At 34.2% G+C, this 23231-nt stretch overlaps 1 protein-coding gene across 1 annotated transcript; it reads left to right on the top strand.

Annotated features, from left to right (window-relative positions):
- Window positions 1-2296: 2296 nt before the first annotated feature.
- LOC118753544 lies at window positions 2297-7110 on the top strand (the record flags this gene model as incomplete). The annotated part of the gene is given in 2 exon segments (XM_036488427.1): window positions 2297-2895; window positions 2897-7110. Coding segments are annotated over 2 exon segments (4733 nt in total), but the record flags the coding sequence as incomplete, so codon positions are not given.
- Between the last annotated feature and the right edge of the window lie 16121 nt (window positions 7111-23231).

A 23231-nucleotide genomic window follows, 5' to 3' on the forward strand; every position in this document is an offset into this window, starting at 1 on the left:
ACAGTTTGGGAACTAACAGCACTTTGGAAAGAACCAATAATTTGGGGTTCAACAGCACCATCGTCACTATTGAAATCACATGCTTTCGCAGGTTTTTCTTCATAAATTGTGTATTTATTTAATTCTGCTTTAACAAGCCGCCTCAAATGGCGCTTTGAAATAAAACTATCAGTCATCTTAAATTTTAATATTTGTTATATATTTTTAATTAAATTAGTCACTTACTTCGCGAGCCAGCAGACACAATTCGGCAATATTTTTTTAACAATGATAGACATTTTTTATTTTTGAATTAAAAAGAAAAAATAACTTGCTCCACAATGAGTAATGTGGGAGTACAGAACGGAGAAATCTTTTATATTGCTCCTGAATCATGAAAACGGGAGTACTCTTTTATTCATCGCTTGGGGAGATCTCCTCTTTTGCTCCACAATGAGTAGCATTGGAGTACAGAACAGAAAAATCTCTCCTATTGCTCCAAAATCATGTCAAAGGGAGTACTCTTCTGTCCATCCCATGAGGAGATCCCACTTCAAGTTCAACCTGGGAGTAATATGGGAGTACACAACGCATAATTCTTTTCTATTGCTCCAGAATCATGTAAACGGGAGTACTCTTTTATTCATCGCTTGGGTAGATCTCCCCTTTTGCTCCACAATGAGTAGCATTAGAGTACAGAATAGAAAAATCTCTCCTATTAATCCAAAATCATGTCAAAGGGAGTACTCTTCTGTTCATCCCTTCAGGAGATCTCACTTCAAGTTCAACTGGGTAGTTTCAATAAACAACTTTGATTAAAAAGCAGATTTTTGACAATTGCTCAATTGTTAAAAATTCGAAGCAGCGTTACCCAATTTAAGTTTTTTGGTAGAGGGGATTTTATATCATAAATTTGGGATTAGGTATAAAATAGTTTTAATAACATTAACTGTTTAAAAGTAATTAAAATCGTATCTTAAAAATGTTTAAATTTTACACTAAATACGATGACCACTTCCCATTTAGGTTAATTAAATTTTAGTGCACATATACATATAATAAGATACATACATATTTCGGTGTGAATTTAATACATATTTAGATGGTTCACAAGGTGTCGTAAGTGTCCTATTGTCGTAAAGTTTTGAACGGCTAAACAAATGTTTAGAGGACTTGAAACCACAACCAAATACTTTTTTAACGGTGTGAAATTTCATAATACGACTTTTATGGTGGCTTGCGAATCCCTTAAATATAGTTTACTGTTCAATATTGGAGCGAGTGTGAAAACAAATTTATGACCACCCATTAGAAAGAGAACGGTCCAAACTTTAAGGCCAGTCACCCTTCACCTCTCTGACCGCTCGGCACCCATTTGAAAATGGGGTAAACTTAGCATTTTGCCAGAAAATGTAAGCTCGGGTTACGGCAACCAAAGAACTTACGCGCAGAATACCTCCGCGTTGGAGGCCTTCGGCCGCGCTTAGAAAAATAACCTTAATCTGCCCAACTCCGGCTACACGGTATTTTCTACAAAAAAGTGCATATTTCACACCGAATTTATTAACAACTTAGTGTTCGAAAATTTTAAATCTTTATTTTGAATCAAATTTTAATCCTTTGATCGCAGGCGTATGTTCACATTTTTTTTTTTATTTGGGATACGCGTGTGGACACAATAACCCAAAATCATTGGAGAAATAACCGAACCATAGCCAACAAAAGACCGTTTGCTTGTTCAAATTTCGATTATAAGAACAAAATGCTTTAAATAAACAAAAAATTAATAATAAAAGTTGAAGGATTTTAGATATTGGATATGGTAGCACAAAATGTCACAATCTGCTTAATTGTCAGATTGTTAATATGGCGACGAAAAAGTGACAATGGAACTACCTTCTTTTTTGTATCATGGTGTACACCAAGGCGAAATTATATAAGGTGGTGTTGTTTCATCAGCTGTGAGTAGCGTTTGATTGTCAAAATTTTGAATTTCGTTAGTGAGTGAGTGAAAACGTGAGAGTGTTTGCATTTTCTGTCGCCCTTTTTCATTCGGGGAAGAATAGCTGAAATTTGACAATGGCCCGCTAAAAGCAAAAACCAAATACAAGTAATTGTTGTATTTGTTCAATCGATACCACCTTATATGTATTCGCCTTGGTGTACACTATGAAGACTATGCAAGCAAAATGTTTTGCGCACACGTTTAATACATATGTACATATTTGAATTTTTGATTAAACTAATACTTCCTGACCAAAATACCTAAAGCATGTTTATTTTGCCGTTTTTTAATGCCTTTTTTTTCTTTATTCAGCTGAATCAATCAAAAAGATGCTGGAAAACCTGCCACCAAAACGAATTTGTAAAAAAATATTTCCTGCTTTGACGAAAACTAAAAAGGCGAAATTTATTACGAAGCACAAAATATTCAGCAGCCAAGGGAGGCTAAGATCAACACGTGCAAGACAAATTTCAAAACTATCTAAGGTTAAATGCAAATTCTCAAACAAATCAACTAAAAATAAAAAAGTATTACATCATAAAGCGGAGAAGATGCTTTCAAAAAACAAGACAAAAAAGTTAACCTTAGCTACTTTTTCAAATAATGTAGAAAGAGATAATGGCCGAAATTTTAAGAATCTAAACGACAAATTAGTTCCAGCTGGTACAACATCGGGCAACACTTTTTGTAGTATTACTAATGTAGGAGCAGACATAGGTAAATGTGGAACTCCGTCGTTGCCTTCAAAAGAGCCTTCGACTGCTGTGGAATGTGCGGCTGAAATAATAATCTCTGCTCCCGAACACGGAAATTTCTTAACCGAAAGTCGAGTTTGTGACAGCTTACGTTCAAACAAATCGGGACAACAAACAGATTTACAAAAACAGACGGCTTTATGTGCATCAGGAAATAATGAACTCAAAAAACAACTCGCAATATATCGACACCGCAACTTGCAGTAAGAAAAGAAGTAAGAAAATTAATGACTGCATTGCAATGCTCACTGGGAAATTGGAAGAAAAACTAAAGACTGAACAAAATTCGTTTAACAAGGATGAGCCATACATGGAAACAGATATAAATAATGAGCACAAAAGCAAATCAAGCGCGGAAATAAAACCACCTAAAAGGAAAACGGTATCACGAAAGATTATTAAAATGGACAATGCGACACCCCAGCCGACGGTAGCTAAAGTTCAAACAGCACTAGAATCTTTAACTAGAACTCCATCAAATATTCCGAAATTACCAAACGCACCGGTCGTTGCAAACGCACCACTTGAAAAACTGATACCACTTTCAACTTCCTCTAGTACAATAACTGCTTCAAAACTAAGTGTTCAGACTAATGCAAATGTGAATTACCTTAATAAGAACACTAATATTAACTTGTCACAGGAAAATACAAAATGCCCCCTGCTAAATAAGCAAACACCATTAATAACAGCAAATATAGATCCGATTGCATCAACAATAGTTCCGATTACCTTGGCTTCTTCTGATTTTGATACTGCTTTATTGATGCCAAAACCGCCCCCTGCAGTATTTGTGAATAAAATACCACCATCACTATCGAAACCCAGCGCAATGACTGAATTGGTTCCTCCTTTTCCAACGTTGCCGCTTACTCATCCGATGCAAAATATGCCAGTTAATAATATACCACCACCACCGCCTGTTTTAGCAGTATTACCACAACCACCTCTTTTACCAACTCCAGTATCTATCACTCCTTTAGTACCTGTGGCAGCTATGGCGCCTATGTCAGCCATAGTTCCAGGGGGTCCAATGACGCCTATTTTGCCTGTGGCACCATTATTCAATTCAGAACCTTTGAATTTATCCAACACGAAAAGTGTGAAGAAGCATACTCCAAACGAACTACTTTGTTTTAATCCATATCGGGGTGGCAGTGGCATACCGGTAAGAAGACAAACAATTTGTGGTTTTGAGGCAAGAAATTTCATTCTGGAAGACGAACCATTGGACCTCTCCAAAAAATCGGGCAAAGATCAAACACAGGATGCATCTGCTGTAATGACGTTAACACCTCTTATAAAACCTATTGAGACGCATTCCATAACTCCAGTAGGCATTAACATGACTATGGCTCCACCTAATGATGCTGTTTTAAACAAGCAATTTTATTCTAATCTGGAACTTTTAAAAATACCACAAATACGAAATCCTGGAAATACGACTACCACAGAAACGGTTTTGGTGAATCCCACTCCTAAATGCTCTTCCAGAAAAAGGAATTCAAGCAAAAACACCAACGAAAATGCTTCGAAGCCAGTAACCACAAATAGCGGCAAAGGAGCTAACAAAGAATCTTCGTTGCATAAAAGGGATATTTTGGCGAAAGGAAAAACTTCTCTAAAAATGGATGAGGAAGTTATTAATCACATTGACGACGCCATAAACTCAGTAATTAATGCCGTGAAAGCAAGTCTGCCAGACAGTGATGAAAAAGACAGTGACAAAACTAATAAATTGGCTCAGAAAAGTAATCATACACATCCGATTAATCCAATACCTGCATTACATCTAAGAAATTCGACACCAGTAGAGCAACTTGTGCAAACGCAGCCAATGGCATCGCAAATGGTTTTAGCGAAATCATCATTGTCCGATGCGGTAGTTAATCTGCAAAAGACAAACGAAGAAGCAGCCGTAATCGAAAAAGATAATTCCAAAGAATCTATAGTTTTTTTACCTCAAAAACGTTATGTGCGATCAAAAACTTTAGATTGTCGTCCAAACGTACTAGCAACGATGCCAGAAATAGTGTTAGATAGTTTGCACACAACCACAACGTTAACTACATCTAAAAACTCTGAATCTTCTCCAAATATTGAAAATTCGTCACAATGTAAAATGAAATCCAGTGTCGGTGACACCCCACTTCCAGGGTGCGAAACAATATCATGTCAGAAAACTTGTACCGACTTAAGTGTTTCCAATGAAACGCAAATAATTGATAAAGAACCCTTAAGTTTTTCAACTGAGCCCAATAAAGAAGTAAATAATTGCGTTTCACCTACAGTTGGGATTTTCAACGATATAAATCCTAATCTCATAACTGAGGAAAATATGAGCAACATAAATAATACCTCATCTGGTTTCCACAGCTGCGGCCAAGTAGAAAATACCATCGAGGCCAAAAAGAAACAGAGACGTCGACGTAAGAATGAGTTGGCTGCGATTGTGGCGGACCAACTTTTGGAAAGCTTCAAAATTGATAAAACACGTCGTGATAACCTCAAAAGGCTAGAAAACTTAGCTTATGAGAAAAGTGAGGATCTATTTGTAACAGGAATGCTTTTAATGTCAAGCACAAAACGAACTGTTACATCTTCTAAGAACGATCAACTAAACAACGATGTAAGTTCAAGTAAAAACATCGAGGCTGCAGGTCGGCAGAAGCAAGATCAAAGCAAACCGAAAACAAGCAAAGCCCGACTAAAACAAAATATTACCTGTAACAAATCTACTCAAGTTGTAGATGAAGTGACACCATCTATAAGTACAAACAATGAACCCAGTGAGAAAACCAAAGAAAAAGATGTCACCATCAAAAGAAATAAAAAACGCAATTATCGTGGCAAAGGAAAACCGTTAGATAATGAGAATATAAGTAAGCTTAAGTCGTCACTTGAATCATTTTCCATAGGCATAGAAAAACAACTAACAGAGTTAGAAGCCAGGAATTCGGCTCCCATAAACGTTTCTGAAACAAAATCTCATTTACCGGCTGCTGCTAGATCATCGCTTTTAAGGCCAAGCATCCTATCTGCTAATACTGAAACTAACATTAATAATCAAATAGCACCAACTGTAGAAACCAAAAGCGTTGTTTCCAGTCGCGATCCGCGACTTAATAAGAATATACACAAAAACGAAAATAATGAAAATTCGGAAGCATGTGACAGGGAAAAGAATATGGAAGAAATATGTGATGTTGAAGAAGACAATTATCTCACAGAAATAGCTAAAAACGTGAATGAAAAGATCATGTCTGCTGAGAACGAAGAATTCATGTTTATTAATGATGGGTTTGAATTAGCCAATGAATTGCAAGACGATTCGAATAGTAAGTTTTATAGTCGGCCGCCAACGTCCATGAGTGTTAGAAGTGCTCCCAACTTTAACGACGATCGTTCAAATTTTGGATCTATTTGCGATGAAAATACAAATACAGAAGTGATGGACATGGATTTAGAAGATGAACTTAGCGTGTATACCAGTTATTCACAAGACGTAGGAAGAGGACGGAGCAGAAGAAGACGTCGGAGAAGAAGCATTTTACTGAAACGGAGACCAAAAAAACGTGTCAATCATGACTCTACTGCGGAGAAATTTGAGTGTACTTTGTGTAAAAAAGTTTTTTATACTCTACATTCTTTAACAAAACACAATATGACATTAGCTCATGTATCAAAATTATCTGCACAAGAATACCTGCTATCAAAAAGCTTGGAGAACACTCCGCCAATAATATGTAAAGCCGTGGCTGATAATGATCTGAAAACGAATATCTCAGCTGAATGCATTGCTTCAAAAAAATCAGAGGACGGCAATGAAATGCAACGATTAACTGAGAGAAAGGGAAACGATGTCACTGATATACAATATAATAATTTAGAACGAGTTGATGCTGTTGATGGTAGCGAAAGACGAGAGCTAAATGACGGCGGCAAAGTTAAAATACCTTTTAACAACACGTCACGCTTAAATCTCAATCCAGATGAGAGGTTATTTTTCGAATGTTGTAACATATTAAAAGGCGCGGAGACTGCCTGTGTCAATAATGATAAGAACGGCCGAGGAGCTTTTGAATATAACTTCAAAGAAAAATCCGAAATATGTTCAGTCCAAGGCAGCATTTTCAAATCGTTGAGGCCTGAAATACTCAAAAAACAAATCACATTGGAACGAGTTAGTTGCAAATCCGCTGCCTCTCAACAAGAATTCAGAAGTCCCCCCGCACTTCAGTCAAACACTGCAACTAAAGGAGTTCCTACTATTGCTGTTCGAGATCAGTAAGTATTAAACCTAGTAAAAAACCGTTGCTGGAGCGCGCTTAACCATTTTTTAACGTATTACGCGGTTATTCAGTCAAGTTAAAATCATACATACTTGGAACTTCACTTACTTATTTTGACATTCTAGATCCAAATTCAATAAGAAATCGCACGTAGCTTTTTGTTTTTGCTCTGGTGCTATCACCTGTTCAATGTGCTTTGGGAGCAAAACGTACCTATTCCTCTATTTTACAAGCTTTTATTTAACTTGCTCTGTATGCAAGTATGTACAAATGTATGTACAGTGACGGGCAAAACTGTAACATGGTGTAACACTTTTTACTTCAGCCATCGCTATCTTTCCAAGTTCTAACGACTTCCATACTCTTGTTGTATATTCTTGTTGGTACATCCCTACTCCCTCTCTCATAATGATTTGAAGTCAATGCAACAACAATAAAAAGACCAGCAGACAAAAATGTAAATTAAGGCAGATGTTACAGTTTTGCACTCATATATTTTTAAGAACTTTTTAACAATTTTCACGAAAAAAAGAACTACTAACACAATGTTCAGTACTATTTTACTTGTTTCAGTTCCTGGATGCGATTTGGCATACCTTATTTGTATCTTTGTAAAAATTCTGGAGGTATATCCTTAGTTTGCTTTCACAGCTCATGTACTCGATTTTACGGACTTTGATACTAATTAAGCTGTGCTTTTAGTTGATTTCGCAAATTTTCTTTGAGATTCATGTACGCGGATTGTGGAGGTCATTTCAAATTAGCAAATTTTTGCTTTTGTATCCAGGCTTTGCGAAGATATGTAGTGTGTTTTGAGTGATTTTTCAGCAGAAACTCTATTTTTTTTACTAAATCTTGCAAATTTTGTTGAAATATGAACAGATACTGTTCCTTACGTATTATGCGTACTAACGGACCAACAAAATTTTTTAAATACAACCCCAAACAATTAAGATCCTACCACTGTGATTTACAGTTTGCCTTACATGATGCGCATGGGCTTAATTTGGGTCTTTGATCCAATACCATGCCCGGCGATCTGATTGAAAGCGATTAATTTAGTCTTGTCAGACCAAATAACCTTCTATTGAAACTGAAAAATATGTTTTTTATTGCACTCTGAACGGCCTAACATATCCCAATAGGCAACGGTCCGGGTTTCGTGCGATGCAGCGAAACGCTGCCACACTCGCACATGTATTATGATCAAATTTGTTTTTTTCTTCTTTATGATGCCTTTGCGCTCAATTTGGCAATTCTTCGCCTCGCTGTCTATTGATTTGCATTAAAGTTTAATACCTTAAGCGCTTCTGTAATAGTGGCTGCATCGCTACTTGCTGCTAAGTTCACAAGATATCGTACCGTAATATTTTTTAACAGACTTCCTTTGTCCTTGGGAATACTTTAGGCTATATTTTTTCTCAGTATTAACATTTTCAAGTAGCAAATTCCAAAATTGTTTGCCACTTTTCGTGCGGTTCCGCCTTTCCGCAGTAAATCTATTATTTACATTTATGGTTCCTGATTAACTATGTTATTTACTGGCGATCACTTCTTCAATAAATTACAATATAGAAAAAAAGTCATCTGACTTCCAACTACGTAAGAGATAACTGTCAAATGCAAAACTGAGAGTGAGTGCAAAACTGTAACATCTGCCTTAATTTACATTTTTGTCTACTGATTTTTTTTATTGTTGTTGCATTGACTTCAAATTATTATGAGAGAGGGAGTAGGGATGTACCAACAAGAATATACAACAAAAGTATGAAAGTCGTTAGAACTTGGAAAGATAGCGATGGCTGAAATAAAAAGTGTTACACCATGTTACAGTTTTGCCCGTCACTGTACATACATATGTTTGTTTGGGGCAAATCTTGCAATAAATTTTTGACCCACTTCCCGATGATCTAGCTACTTGAAACTTCATAGTTCAGTCAGAACCCGATGACAATGCAATATGAAAGATGAATTAATCCGATAGGTGGCGCAGGAGTCGATATGTTTGGTAAACCAGTATTTATGGTCCGATTTCGCTCAAGCTTGCTTTAAAAATATTTGCTTTTACTATTAACTTATTTTGTATAGCAACAGAACGCTTGGTTGACAGCTAGTTCCAAAAAAGATTTTAAATGCTTACTTTTATTCTTACAACCCGATTCTGTCATATATGTAATACTCCTATATTGGCAGTAAGAGCTAGTACCGTCCGAAAACACTACAGTACAGATATATCAATAAACACGTTCGAAAGAAAAGGAACACATTCGTTTATAAATAAACATGTACACAACACACACCCAAAAACGGCACTCACGTACACAATACATTGACAAAAACGGTACTAGACTGTCTCGCTTTGATTTCGAAATGCTTACACATTGAGATGCTAGCTTACTGCCAATATAGAAGTATTACATATATGGATTCTGTGCACTTGATAAATACAACAATTTTATAATTTGTCAATTTTTTATTATTTATTAAGGATTGGAATTCAAGCATAGAAATCAAAAGCTCTTTTCTTGATAAATTATCAACATTGAAAATGCTATTGACAAGCGTTTACCAATTGAAATTTCATATGAATCTTATTAATTTTGCACATTAAAAAATTTGTTTCTATCATTTAAATACTACATGTGCCGGCCATATATGAGCGGTTATAAATGAAAGTGGTGTAAGTCCACTTTTGGAAAAAAATGAGTTGATTACTGTTTTAGTTAGGTATAGACACCATCTTTTTATGTATATTAAATTAAATTCAATGGTGCAAAATTTATCAAAAAAATAATCAAAACAAATTTACTTTACAATCTTATCGCAGAAATATTTTTTTTAAAGTGGTTTAAGTCCATTCGTAATGATCATAATTGAAACAACATTTTAATGGCTATTATTATTGATTGTTACGATTGTGCAGATATTTGGCAAATATTTATGGCGATTGTAGGAATCTTTAAAACCAAAAGTGTAAACAGGGTAACTGATGTCAAAGTAATGTTTGTTTTGTTCGCAATTCCTATTATTTGGTGTTCCTCTACTATTATAAAAGCAATGAATGTTTACATACGTAAATAATATTTCATATAATGAATACATCAATTTGTTCGTACTGTGATAGTGGTAAGTAAGATTAACATTGAGTTACGGCGGAAAAGTTGTAACTTTCATATTTAGTAAAACCAATATCCGGAGTGAACTTAGATTTAACTTTTTTATTACAGAAATAAGACCAGTTCGTATACGAAAAAGAAATCAACTCTTTGATTCCGATGATGAGAGCTTTTCGAGCAATGATAATTCGAGATTGCCAACTAAAAAGGGGCATAGAATTTTGAAGTTAACAGACTCAACAATGGGCAGAAAGTTAGGAAAGTCAAAACAAATAAAGCCGATAAATATTATACCAAAAGTGGAAAAGTTATCCCCGCAAAGAAATTTCGAAATAAAAATTGCAAATGTGCGAAAGTGTTCAAGAATCGCATTTCAGAGGTAAAGGGAAAATCCCTCTTTCATTTATTTTGGCAAATGGGGAGTTTCGAGCAACAGAACACGTTTTTAAATGCATCTACGCAGCGTACGACAGTAAATTGGTTGCAAATTTGCTGGATGAGAATCAGATAAGACGAGCCTCACAAAATTTTTTTATAAAACTACTATGGGACCAGGCGCTCCATTTAAAGCAATTTTTCTATTTGGGAAAAGGGGAAGACCGAAATATCTTAGCAAGATTACTATGTTGAAGACCTGTTACAAAGGAGAAATACACAGGCATGATGAGTTTACTTCCTTTCATACCGCCTATTCTTCACTAGTCTAACTGTAAATTAGACATGCCAATAAAGCCTTACTTGCATTTTTTTACTTTGGAATTAAATGATCAGAAATATAAATTTTACGTTCATTTGACATAATAATCACAATCTTTTCTTATTTATTATTTGTTTTAGTTATTTCTTGAATACTTGTTTTAGTTATTTTTTTCTTAAGTATAAAAATAAATAAATAAAAAATGATTTTTTAACAAATAAAATTTCCATAAAGGGTGTTAACACATGGACTTATACTTTTCCTTATTTTTTATTTTAGAATTTGTTATTTTTGAGAGTGGTGCAAGTCCATTACGGGGTTAAAAACTATGTTAGTTTCGTTAGCAACGTTAATATTAATTATTGCATAATAAAATTTGGTCTCATAGCACTTAAAGAAACATCACCCGGAGTATTAAACTTTACCAAAATTTTTAAAATTAATCAAATGCAAACTTTTAAATATCTCGATTTATGCAACTTTCACCACTTTCATTTATAACAGCTCATATGTAATACTTCTATATTGGCAGTATCTACAAGTGCAGTCAGCAAACATTACAGTATTGTAGCTCGTTTCTCTAAGCCTTCCCTAACGATTATTTCTCTACTGGTAGATAATTTACGTGTATCTATTACTCATTAGCAGTGTTGCCATTTTAGCCGTTTTCCGGCTAGATTTAGCCGGTTGCGATAGCAAACAGCCGGAGAAATTTCGGTTTAGCCCGCAGCCGATTTGTTAGACGTTTTGCAAAAACTAGTAATTTTTAGCAAAAAAAAAAACCGACTTCAACTCCCATATAAAAAAAAAAATATATATATATATATCTCATGATCCGCTGATCGGATCTTAACCAGATTAGTATGGGACCACTGATAACCTCCTCCTTTTTTGGAAGTCGGTTAAAAAATAGCCGTTTTTAGCCGATTTTGCTATTTGCCTTGTTTTCTTAAAAGTCAAATATATACATATGTTTCCATTTTTAACTAAGCGACCCAAAATCTGTTAGAAATGGCTACTAGCCTTATCGCGGAGAAAATTTTCATGTCAGGCAGGGTTATATAAAATTTGGCCGATTTCACTTATTTTTATTTTAAACGAATATATTTTTTCTAAAGAAGGCCGTAGCGGGGATTTTCTTCATAAAATGTTTGTTATGAATGTCTTAAATTTAAGTGCGAAGAAACATCATTGTTGCCCAAGCTTAAAGGTTGAAGGTAAGGGAAAAATTGATATGTCTTTGCAAGCACTATGTACACATACATATGTATTTTGTTAAACAAATGTTTTTGCTGAGAACTTATTTAAATTCCAAAAACCGAACGCCAACTTGAATTAAAAAAACCAAATGTCAAAATGAAAACAAGAGCAAAACTCTATGGGAAGACAATAGGTTTTTTCTTCGAAAATCCAGCGAGAATTGTCACTCAAAATATCAGATAGTAAGAAAAAATGCTCCCAAATTCTCTCTCAAGTAGATAAATTTGCAAGTTTCTGCACGAACGCAAATTTGCAGGAATTTGCAAGTTTCCCTGCCAGCTAGGGTCCACGGTTGCATTTCAAACATAATAAATTTGTATAGAATTTTTAAAATTCTTTCAGATGGGCAATAAACAGGATCTACATGTATATTTCTTGTTAGTCCGACTTTCTTCAACATACGTTTCAATTTCTTTGTCGTAGTAACTGTCGGGTTTCCTAAATCGACTCTGGTTACGATTGCATTCCGATTACGAATACAGTTTTTTCTGCCGAGTACCTTCTCAATCATTGGAATTAACTAAATTAATTAAGTAAGCAAGTATTTACTTAAATTATTCATTTCAAAATCGCTCAAGTTTATAAATTTTAAATTTAACGAACTTGTTTGTTAAAATTATCGTCGACAAAAAATCCAACCATGTGCCACAATCATATGTTTTTCCTAATTGCAAATTCTTGCTTGCAAAATTTTTTCCAACTTGAATTTGCAATTTCTCTCCAAGAACTAGTTAGTTTTTCTACCTGTGATTTGCTTAAATAAAACGTGAAATTTAAGAGAAACAGTTTAGCCGTTTTTAGCCGGTTTTTTTAGCCAATTTAGCCGGTTGGTCCAAAAGTTCTGGACACTGCTCATTAGCAGTAGAGGACAAGGCGAATTGTTACAGAAACGAGCTACAGATGTATAATAAAAAAAAGAAAAACCGAGTAATCGTATGTAAAATTACACTTGAATTCAAAACAAATCGCATTGGTGAAACGTTAAAAGAAAATTACAGAGAATTTTTATTTTACATTTAATTTCCCGAATTTTATAATAAATTATATGGTAGAAACGTCTCACTGATGCTTTTTATGTGAAAAAAGGAGATATAAAATAAATAAAATAGCTTTACATGCGTTTTGGTACGCAGATAATTTCCAGAAATTGAAATTGACTGAAATGCTTGCAATTCTAATGTAACTTTGTTTATTTTTTTGAATTTTTGCACAGTTTGGAATTAGGATTTCTATAGTTTTTGTTAGGTAATGAGCTCTACTTTTATAAAAAAAATAGCGAAACAAATTTCAAATGAACAACATTGCAAATATATAAAGTTCACTACAATTTTGCGTGAGTCAATATAGTTATTTATTCCTTTTTAACAGGATAGTGAGTAAATCTTTACTCAGTGAAAAGTGAAAATATATGTTTGAGTTAAACATTTTAAAATAATAATTCGCTAATCATTTTAAAAAATTTTCAAATCGGTTATTTATAGGGCTGTGCGATTAATTGATTACTCAAAATTTTAATTAATCATAAAGTAAATAACTCAGTTATTCGATTAATTAGAAATTATGATTACTCAAAAGTTCAGTTACTCGAGTAATCAAGATTTTTGATTAATCAAAAAAATAAATAAATATTTGAGTAATTTGCTTTATGATTAATCAACATTTCGAGTAAAAATGAGTAATCAACATTTCAACTCTTTACATATGTATAAAGTAGTTAAAGTTTCTTGATACTTTGAAAACAACGTTTCTGTTCTCAAAAATTAAAACGAAACATTTTTTTCATATACAGAATGTAAAAAAGAAAATAAACATTTTCCAAAGCAAACTCTTTTAACGAGCAAAATTATTATTTTTTGAGTAATCATATTTCAAGTAACTCGATTAATCATCGTTTTAAGTAATCAAAATCTTGATTACTCGAGTAATTGATTAACCGAATAATTGATTAACCAACTTGCTCGAGTAATCGAATAATCGCACAGCCCTAGTTATTTAATTTCCAGGTTGCTTTAAAATAAAATTTTAATACTTCATCATAAAGTTTCAGTTTGTATAACATCAGCAACGAAGGGGCATAACCACCCCAGAGTAAAATAATCCCCTTAAAATTTATTTTCAAACGCTACTGAGGATAAGTCGAAACTTCGCATGCGCGAAACGTACATTTGGCTCAAAACTATCTCCCTTTGATTGCTGAACACATTGCGCAGATAGGTTACTGCCAATATAGAAGTATTAAACATGATACAAAAAAAAAAGAAGGTAGTTTCACTTCGAAATTCTTTGGCATAAACTGTGCTTATGACGTTTATACTTTTCGTAAACTGCTCAAGTAGCACTGCCACCCCAACAAATTATTATTTTTTTTTTGGAAATTTTAATATTTTATTAAGGAGTTTTTTATGCATTAAAAAATAATAATACGCAAGGTAAATTTACATATTTCATTGATTTAAAATACCTTAAAGTATCTTACCGCAAAAAAAATTTACATTATTTGCAGTGTTACCTGAAATATTATTATATCTGGCCTTTTAAGAAATTTAGATACTAGGATGTTGCTTTAATTTGGATCCTCTTTCGTGGAAATGTCAACAATGGAGTGGTTTAAAGGAGCTTACCGTCAATGAAAGTAACATTAAAGCATAAACTTATTTGTTATTACCAGGGAACGGATTTTTAGGACCTAAAAACCTATAAAAAAGGCAAAATAAAATAACGAAATAGGCTGGAAAAGGCAAAATAAAATAGCGAAAAAGGCAGGAAAAGGCACTAGGTGTTGCAAAAAAGGCAAAAAAAAATAGCAAAAAAGGCAGGAAAAGGCAAAAAAAGCAAAATAAGGCACCTAAAAGACAGAAAATACGAAGAACAATCAAAAAATACATTTATATTACAAGTAAAAAGAGAAAAAACTATGAACAAGTTTCATTATATGAAAAATTTGTACTTTGAATCTTTGACTATTTTATCTTTTCGGGTTTCTAACTCATAAAACTTTAATCTGTACAGTTGTAGTAACATTGAACCACAAGATGCATTTTGAAGTTTTCTGGCAGCATTTTCATTAGATTTTCGCGAAGAAAAGCCTTGAATGTACTAAATGTGCGCTCGACGTAAGTTGATACAAGTGGAGCCCAATTTAAATATGGAACGTTTGAAACGTTCATATTATCAGGAATAAGGGCGTTTTCCTCGCCCTTTATAATTCTATCAACACCCCTTATTGTCTCCAAGCCTTCGTTAGCTGAGAAAACGGCTTTGAATTTTTCCAACACCAATTTGGCAAGAAGTCTCTGCGCTTCTATAAGCCGCATGGGCAATGTGTGTATTTTTTAATCTTAAAAAAAAAATGTAAATGCTATAATCACTTTTTTAAAGGTAGAAAAAGCCAAGAAAGGCAAATATCTTAAAAAAGGCAAAAAAAGGCAAATATCTTAAAAAAGGCAAAAAAAGGCAACATCAAATGTGTATATATGGAATCAGGGAAAGCTAAATCGTGGACATTCTTAATCGAATATACTATATCTCTTTAGCAGAAAAAAAGGCAATTTCCATAAAATCCGTTCCCTGGTTATTACGCATGATGTAGTCATGAAGAGGGAGGTAAACACATTTCCTGTTTCTCAGAGCTCCTTGTTTTAGTTTATAGAGATAAACTACTCGCTCTACTGCTACTGGTACCGTGTTTCGCTTTGATTGGGCACATCCGTCCCGAGGCTTAACATTTTCTGCCGAAAAGTGGTTTGACAAACAAACAACACCTTTGTCAAGTTACCATGCACGTGGCCATCCCGCAATATGCAGCCAATCGTACTAAATAACGATGAAAACAATTGCATAAAGAAATGTATTCTCTATGTGCATATCGCAATGTAATACGAGTATTTCAATAGACTTCCGTTTTATATTTAATTTTAGAAATAAATCATTAAAAGCTCGCTATAAAATGATGCTTAAAATATATTTCTAAATAGTGTTTTTGAAATATTTTTATTAAATAAAACCACTTTTTTTTATTTCTTCAAAGAATATGGTAGCTTCAATTTAAAAGAAAATGTCATAAGCACAGTTTACGTCAAATGGGAGCAATGACGGGTAAGAAGAAGAAGTGAAACTACCTTTAAATAATTGTATAATGGTATTATTAAATATGTGGTGCCGGCATTTGAACCTGCGACACACAGAATTTATGGCCGACATCTCTACCTACTCGGCTACGGCAGTCGGAAGCTTTGTTGCTTTTAAATTCATATTTTTCATATGTGACAATGAAATCAGTTTAACTCATGTGGAAATCAGCTCCCCTCTTGTGGAAATCGTACAGCTTATAATTTTATAAATATTGACACAGAATGCGAAGGAAGCTTTTACTCGATAAAAATCTTGATACAATTTCTTTACAAATAATTTATCAAGAAAACACAGAATTGGGCAGTTAAAGCTGGGTTATGCAAGACTTACAGCCTTATTCTGTATCACGAACGATAGGCAACACGAACGATTCGTCTGCAGAGGAATGCTTCAAAAATTAGTCCGGCGGCATCATTTTAGCCGGTTTAAACGCAACCGGGACCATTGCAACGTAAAGTATGAAAAGCAAGACGAAGACGACCGATAGAGTTTAAAATCGCAATCAGAGATGTTGTCGTCTGCAGACGAATCGTTCGTTTTGCCTATCGTTCGTGATACAGAATAAGGCCCTTAGATTTGACTTGACTTACCTAGAAATTTGGAAACGATTAATCAGCGTGTCACCTATTACCTTTTGTACACGTAAAACTTTAAACTCTTAATTTGTTTGGCTAGAAAATAGATAAAAAATTACTATTAAAATGTCGCAGTGCATACCTCATAATTATCTATCTACTATTAAAATAAATGTATTTACGCGTTCAAATTGTGATTATTTTCATTTAATTTTCTGTCTTTATTTGAAAGTTTTTTTTGCGATTTCCAGATGAATTACATTTATACAAAAAATTATTTTTGTGTGGCATATTTGTAGGGATTTTATTAAAAATTTAAATGGCAGCATGATTCTCTCACGGCTCTCTTTGCACTTAGAAATTGAACTTAGAAATCTAAAATATATAGTTCTCGTTTCTAAGTGAAATTGTTTTTTTGGTTAACTACATACACACGCTGCTCATTTGCCAGATATTAAATTTTCAAGTCAAGTCAAGTCTAAACCTTACATAACTGAGCTTTTAGTGTAATAAACAAAGTGAAATAAACGTATGAAGTACGCTTATATGAAAATTTAAATGTAAACAATTCATATATTTGTCTAGATTAGCAATGGGCATAATCTGCCCACGAGCTAGGTGAGAAGGGTAATTATGCCCAGGGGGAAACAGAACTTTTGAGTGAATTGCATCTGTATGTGTGATCAGAATGAGGGAACAAGTATATGTGAGCACTCACGAATGTGAGACCCCATGGCTGCCATTGGGCGAGCCTATTCCCTTTTTGTCCATACAATTCTATATATTCTTCCCGTTTTTCATTTTAGGTTTTTCCATTTTTCCCCCTTTTTATATAATCCAGTTTTTAAAAATGGCAAATTAAGTTTTCTCCGTGTTTTATATTTTATACGATCAATAACCATATTTTAGCAACTCAGTCAATAACAATAACAATTCAATTTACTGTAATATTATTAATATAAAAATATTACTCTAAAACATATATTGCATCTACTTATGCGTTATTTGTTCATATCATTCGTGTGCAATTGTGATGCAATTTTTGAATCACTGAACACCGTTTTCAACAACACTTATAAGTGATCAAATGCAGAAATGCAATATTGTGCTCCTCCGCAAACGCACATATGTAGCTTTATCTCTGAATTTTTAGCTTGATGTGCTACCTAACCATTAGTGAAGTGCGAAATTTTCACCTAACGATTAGTTATCATGAAGTGACTTATATTTTTGCACATGCTTTTGCGTTTTTGTAAGTTTTTGAAATTAAGATTTCTTAGGAAGAAGGCTTACTGCACTTATTGTGCAATATGCTCGAGTTTGATTGGAGGTTGGTTTGCTGACGGACGATATTCTTCGCGTAACTAAACTTTAAATTCCATACAGCTTTCCCATGAATGTATCGCACACTATTTTAGCCTAATAGTATTATTACTAGTGAACCCGCATGGCGTTAAAACGGCCAAAATTGAATTTCAAAAACCTAAAAAATATTCCAAATATTAGTCACAGTTATAAGCGATCAAAGTGCCATATTTCATCTAAATTCGTGTAGCCGTTTTAGTGAAGAGAGGTCTCGCATAGTGCACGTTTTTAATATCATCAAATTTAAAATTACCCTTTACCGATAAAATAGATTTCAAGTAAAAAAATAAAACTTTATCGCACATCTACATGTAAAGGTCTTTAATTTGACCTATCATTTTTGAAATTCAAAATAACGCTGAAAATCGAATGACTATCACACAAAATACCTTCCCGTATAATACACATACATATGTATACATACCTATACTTTTAGATCGATATGTTTTTTTTCCGAAAAAATGGCCACCCTAATTAAAGATATTTTCAAACTGAAGCTTTCATAAATTTCGATTCACTCCATATCTAAATATTACATAAAACTTGTGTATACGTTAATTAAATTCGACTTTTCAAACAGGTGGAAGTCCTTTTCAAAAGTAATTTCAAACTAAAATGTTCTTAAATCTCTTTCGCCTGGCATTGTGATACACGTGTGTTTCAATAGCAGATGAACTAATTTGAATTTGATTGTTCAAACACGTTGCAACCCTCCTAAATAAAGGTCGGAAACAAAGAGTTTTAAAATTTAAATTGATACCCATCCTTTAGTAATTCGTCGAACTTATTGAATAATTTGAATATAACTTTTTAAAGATGTGGCAGCCCTTCTCAAACGTTCCAAATGTTCAGACTAAATATATCTTAACACTCTTTCGTTTGACTCCCGTATTTATATAATTCGCATAAATTTTGCATTAGTTAATTAAATTAAAACTTTCAAACAGATGGCAACCCTCTTGAAAAGTATTTTCAAGCTAAACTCTTGTTAAGGCTCAGTTGTCTAATATTGCTATACATATTTTAATTAAGTGATAAATTAAGTTGAGTTTGATTTTTTAAACCTGTGGCAACCCCACTAAACATGGTTCAGAAATAAAGATTTTTGAGATCCCCTTGGATTGATACCCAAATTTGAATAATTCATTTAACTTATTAAATACTTTGAATTTAACTATTTAAACAGGTGGCAACCCTTTTCCATCGCCTCAAAAAGATTCCTTAACACACTTTCGTTTGACATTTATATTTTGATGTTTCATATTAACTAAATTCGACATTTCAAGTATTTTCAAATTTTCGACATTTCAAAACCATTTCGTTTGGCACCCATACGGTGATACATACATACTTCTCTTACCTATTTCCCTTAATTCAAATTGAATTTTATTTTTTAAACAGGTGGTAACCCTCCTATAGTTAAGTTAAAAAACAAAGCTTTTCAAAACCATTTCGATTAATACCCATTTTGAATAATTGATAAATTTTTTTTAAATAATTTGAATATAGATAAGTCTTTAAAAGGTGGAAACTCTTTTCAAAAAAATAAATCCTTATTGCACAAATACAGCCCGAGCCCTTTGACACCTCATTTTTGAAAATCTAACGAACGGTACTGATTATTGAAAAATTTGATTTTAATTGTTCAACAGGTGGCAACTCTTTTCGAAAAAAATAAAACCAGTTTGCACATCTACAGGCTATGCGCTTTAATTCGGGCACCCCATTTTTGAAAATCGAACGAACGGTGCAGATCTTTTATGCTGAACAAAAAATGCCTTCGCGTATTATATATATAAATAATATTTATAGGCACGCCGTATGTGTTTTCCCCCGTTTTCACGACCATTATTCCCGCCATCCCTTTTTTGTTCACAATTCCCGCAAAAGGGCAACGCTGGCTGTATTGTGAGTCCCTTCATTGGACACCACACTTTCTAAAAAAACAGCTGATTTCGAAAAACTGCCGCTGCCACTGCGTTATTGTATTTTGGGCTTTATATTCAAATGCCAACTTGTATGCAAATTTTCTTGAGTTTTGCACAAAGTTTAGAGATTTTATTTTGATGTTTCTTATAGTTTACCCGCACTTTCGCTTGCTGATGCTGATAAACAATGCCCTACTGATTCGTCTACCAGATTTTCTACGAAATGCTCTCTTATTGCCGCTGTTGGTGTTGGTGCTAATGCTATTGTTGGTGCTAATACAACTTTGTCCGCTCCGACTTCTTCGTCTTTCAACTCTTACGCCTCGATGTTAAATTCTGAACAAGAGTCTGAATCTGCTGCAGCTAAAAATTTGTCTTCTCAGATTAATAATTCTCAGATTAATAAAGCTACGACGCCATAATAGGCGAGCTACTCGACGGAATATTGTTGGTACCAATGCAAATTCTGAACTTAAAGTTGCTGCTCGTATGCGGTGGCTGCATTTATCCTCATTTGAGTCATCAGTCACTGCTAATAGCATAGTTGAGTATGTATCTAAACATGCTAATATAAATAAGGGCCAACTGTTATGCTACAAGTTGGTAAAAAATGATGCTGATCTAAAGTTTATTACGAGAGTAAATTTCAAGCTTGGAGCTCCAGACTCTTTCTATTCGAATCTTTTGTCATCTGATCTTTGGCCAGTTGGAGTAAATGTACGTCCATTTCTTTTTTTTATAAATGATACGAAACAACAACAAGTGCAGTAGCTAATGTAGTTAACTCATCTCAAAGAAGGCACTTAAATATTTACTTCCAAAATGCTTCGGGGCTGAGAACGAAATCGTGTGTGGTTAAACGCTTTAGCTCGCAGTTGGACTTCGATGTTTTCGTGATTGTTGAAACGTGGTTAAACAACGATTTTTTTGACTCAGAATTTTTTGTCCCAAATCTGTTCGTTGTCTTGTCGTGTAAGGATAGAGATTCCATCAAAACGAGTCGCTCAAGATAAAATGTATTTCTCAGTTAAGAGTTTAATTAGCCAAAATCAACATGGGTTTGTAACGGGTCGTTCCACAGTTACAAATCTGGCAGTCTTTAGCAAATATTGCATCTCAGCATTTTCTTCAGGATGTCAAGTTGATTGCATCTACACCGACTTTTCGAAAGCCTTCGACAAAGTTTCGCACATGGTGTTGATTGACAAACTCGCATGCATTGGCTTCCACTCAACCTTTCTGCAATGGCTCAAGTCATACTTGTATCGACGACGGTGTGTTGTAACTGTGGATAACGCGCAATCAGAACCTTTTTTCGCTACTTCCGGTGTTCCACAAGGTAGTGTTCTAGGTCCCTTGCTTTTTATATTATTTATAAATGACATCGGTTCTTGCTTTTCTTTTGCTAATTTTCTTTTACATGCAGATGACTTGAAGATTTATTCAGCTGTTAAGAATTCTTCTGACATGAAAAAGCTCCAATCCGAGTTGGATAACTTTTATTTGTGGTGCTTAAGATCTCATCTTTCATTAAATATTAACAAATGCTTTTACGTATCATTTTCAAAATCGCGAAATTTATTAATAACTCGGTATAGTTTATCTGAGTGTAGTCTGCAGTCAGTTAACGAAATCAAGGACCTTGGTGTTATCTTTGACAGCAAATTTTCATTTAGCAGCCATATTAATTTTATTATATCGAAAGCATATGCTATGCTTGGCTTTGTGCAGCGGAATAGCACTGAATTTTCCGATCCGTACACTTTAAAACTGCTATATACCTCTTTCGTACGTTCTCACCTGGAGTATGCAGCAATAATCTGGCGTCCGTTCCACCAGTTCCATATCAATAGGATTGAACGCGTTCAGAAAGTGTTTCTTAAATTTGCCTTACGATCACTACGCTTTTCTGAGCCCATACCCTCATATAATGCGCGCTTATCGCTGCTCAATCTAAAATCGTTAGATAAAAGAAGGTCAACTTTGTCTCTAACTTTCATTTTTTGCATTATCCAAGGATCTTGTGACTGTCCGCAGCTTTTGGGTAGAATAAATTTTAATGTACCGAGGAGGTATCTGCGTGCTTCCCTGCCTTTTTATGCTGAAAATTTCAGAACGAATTATGCCCGTAATGCACCCATTGGCCGTGCAATTTGCGAATTTAACCAGATCTCAACTTCTATCGACCTTGATTTTTCTCTACCTAAGTCAATTTTTATCAATATTCTTAATTTGATGCCCTAGTTTAAGCTTGATTGTTAAATAGTCTGTAAGAAATTATGCTTTCATAGACTGATTGTTAAATAAATAAATAAACTATATTTTCATATAAAACTAGATGCGCCCTGCCACGCTTTGCTGTGGCATATTCCTGTTACATTGATGATAAATGATTAACGAAGCAAAGCATATGTTTCATATAAGTTTCATTTTGCAATACTTGTGTCTTCACAATATTTTTCACTTTTCTATTCTCTACGCAGATATCAAGGCTATCTGGTTTGCCGACACGGGAACACGCAACATACATTTGTCCCTATGAGAAGCAATCGGTATCAAAATCTAAACCACACTTTTCCAAAATTGACCTTGAGCTTTATTGGTTGTGAATTGAAATCTTTTAAATTTAGATGGTGTATTGGTCGGAATCATAGGAATTTGAGGAATGAGGATCTTCACCTTTGAAAGGCCACGTTAAAATCTTTGCTTCCACTACGTTCTTCATCAATTTCTAAACTGCGAGTCGCGTGCCGTTGTAGAGTTTTGGCTAATTAATATTCCGCAACATGCTAATTGGCACACCTACTTTCAATTTCAGTATGAGTCATTCCTGGAAGATCAATCGCGTTCAAAAATTCCTCGGTTAATTAACTGCGTCATCGGTTTCCACAACGGTGTTTATCGACGTACATATATGTTTTTTCCTCGCTTTGAATGTTTCGCGGCAAGAATAACTCGTTCACTGAGCCAATCGTGATTCCTATAACACTGTGGAACAAATTCAGGTTAGCAAAAGTTAGGTCGATTCTGAGAGTGAGGGGTGAAAATAGAGGCTAAATTAGAAGACCCGTATCGCGGCGTTTGTTTATGTTAGTTCGAATTTTTTTTTAATCGACCTTCGAACTTTG

This window comes from Rhagoletis pomonella, unplaced genomic scaffold (assembly GCF_013731165.1).
Source record: "Rhagoletis pomonella isolate Grant_MI unplaced genomic scaffold, Rhpom_1.0 Rhpom_scaffold_02593, whole genome shotgun sequence".
Taxonomy (NCBI): Eukaryota; Metazoa; Arthropoda; class Insecta; order Diptera; family Tephritidae; genus Rhagoletis; species Rhagoletis pomonella.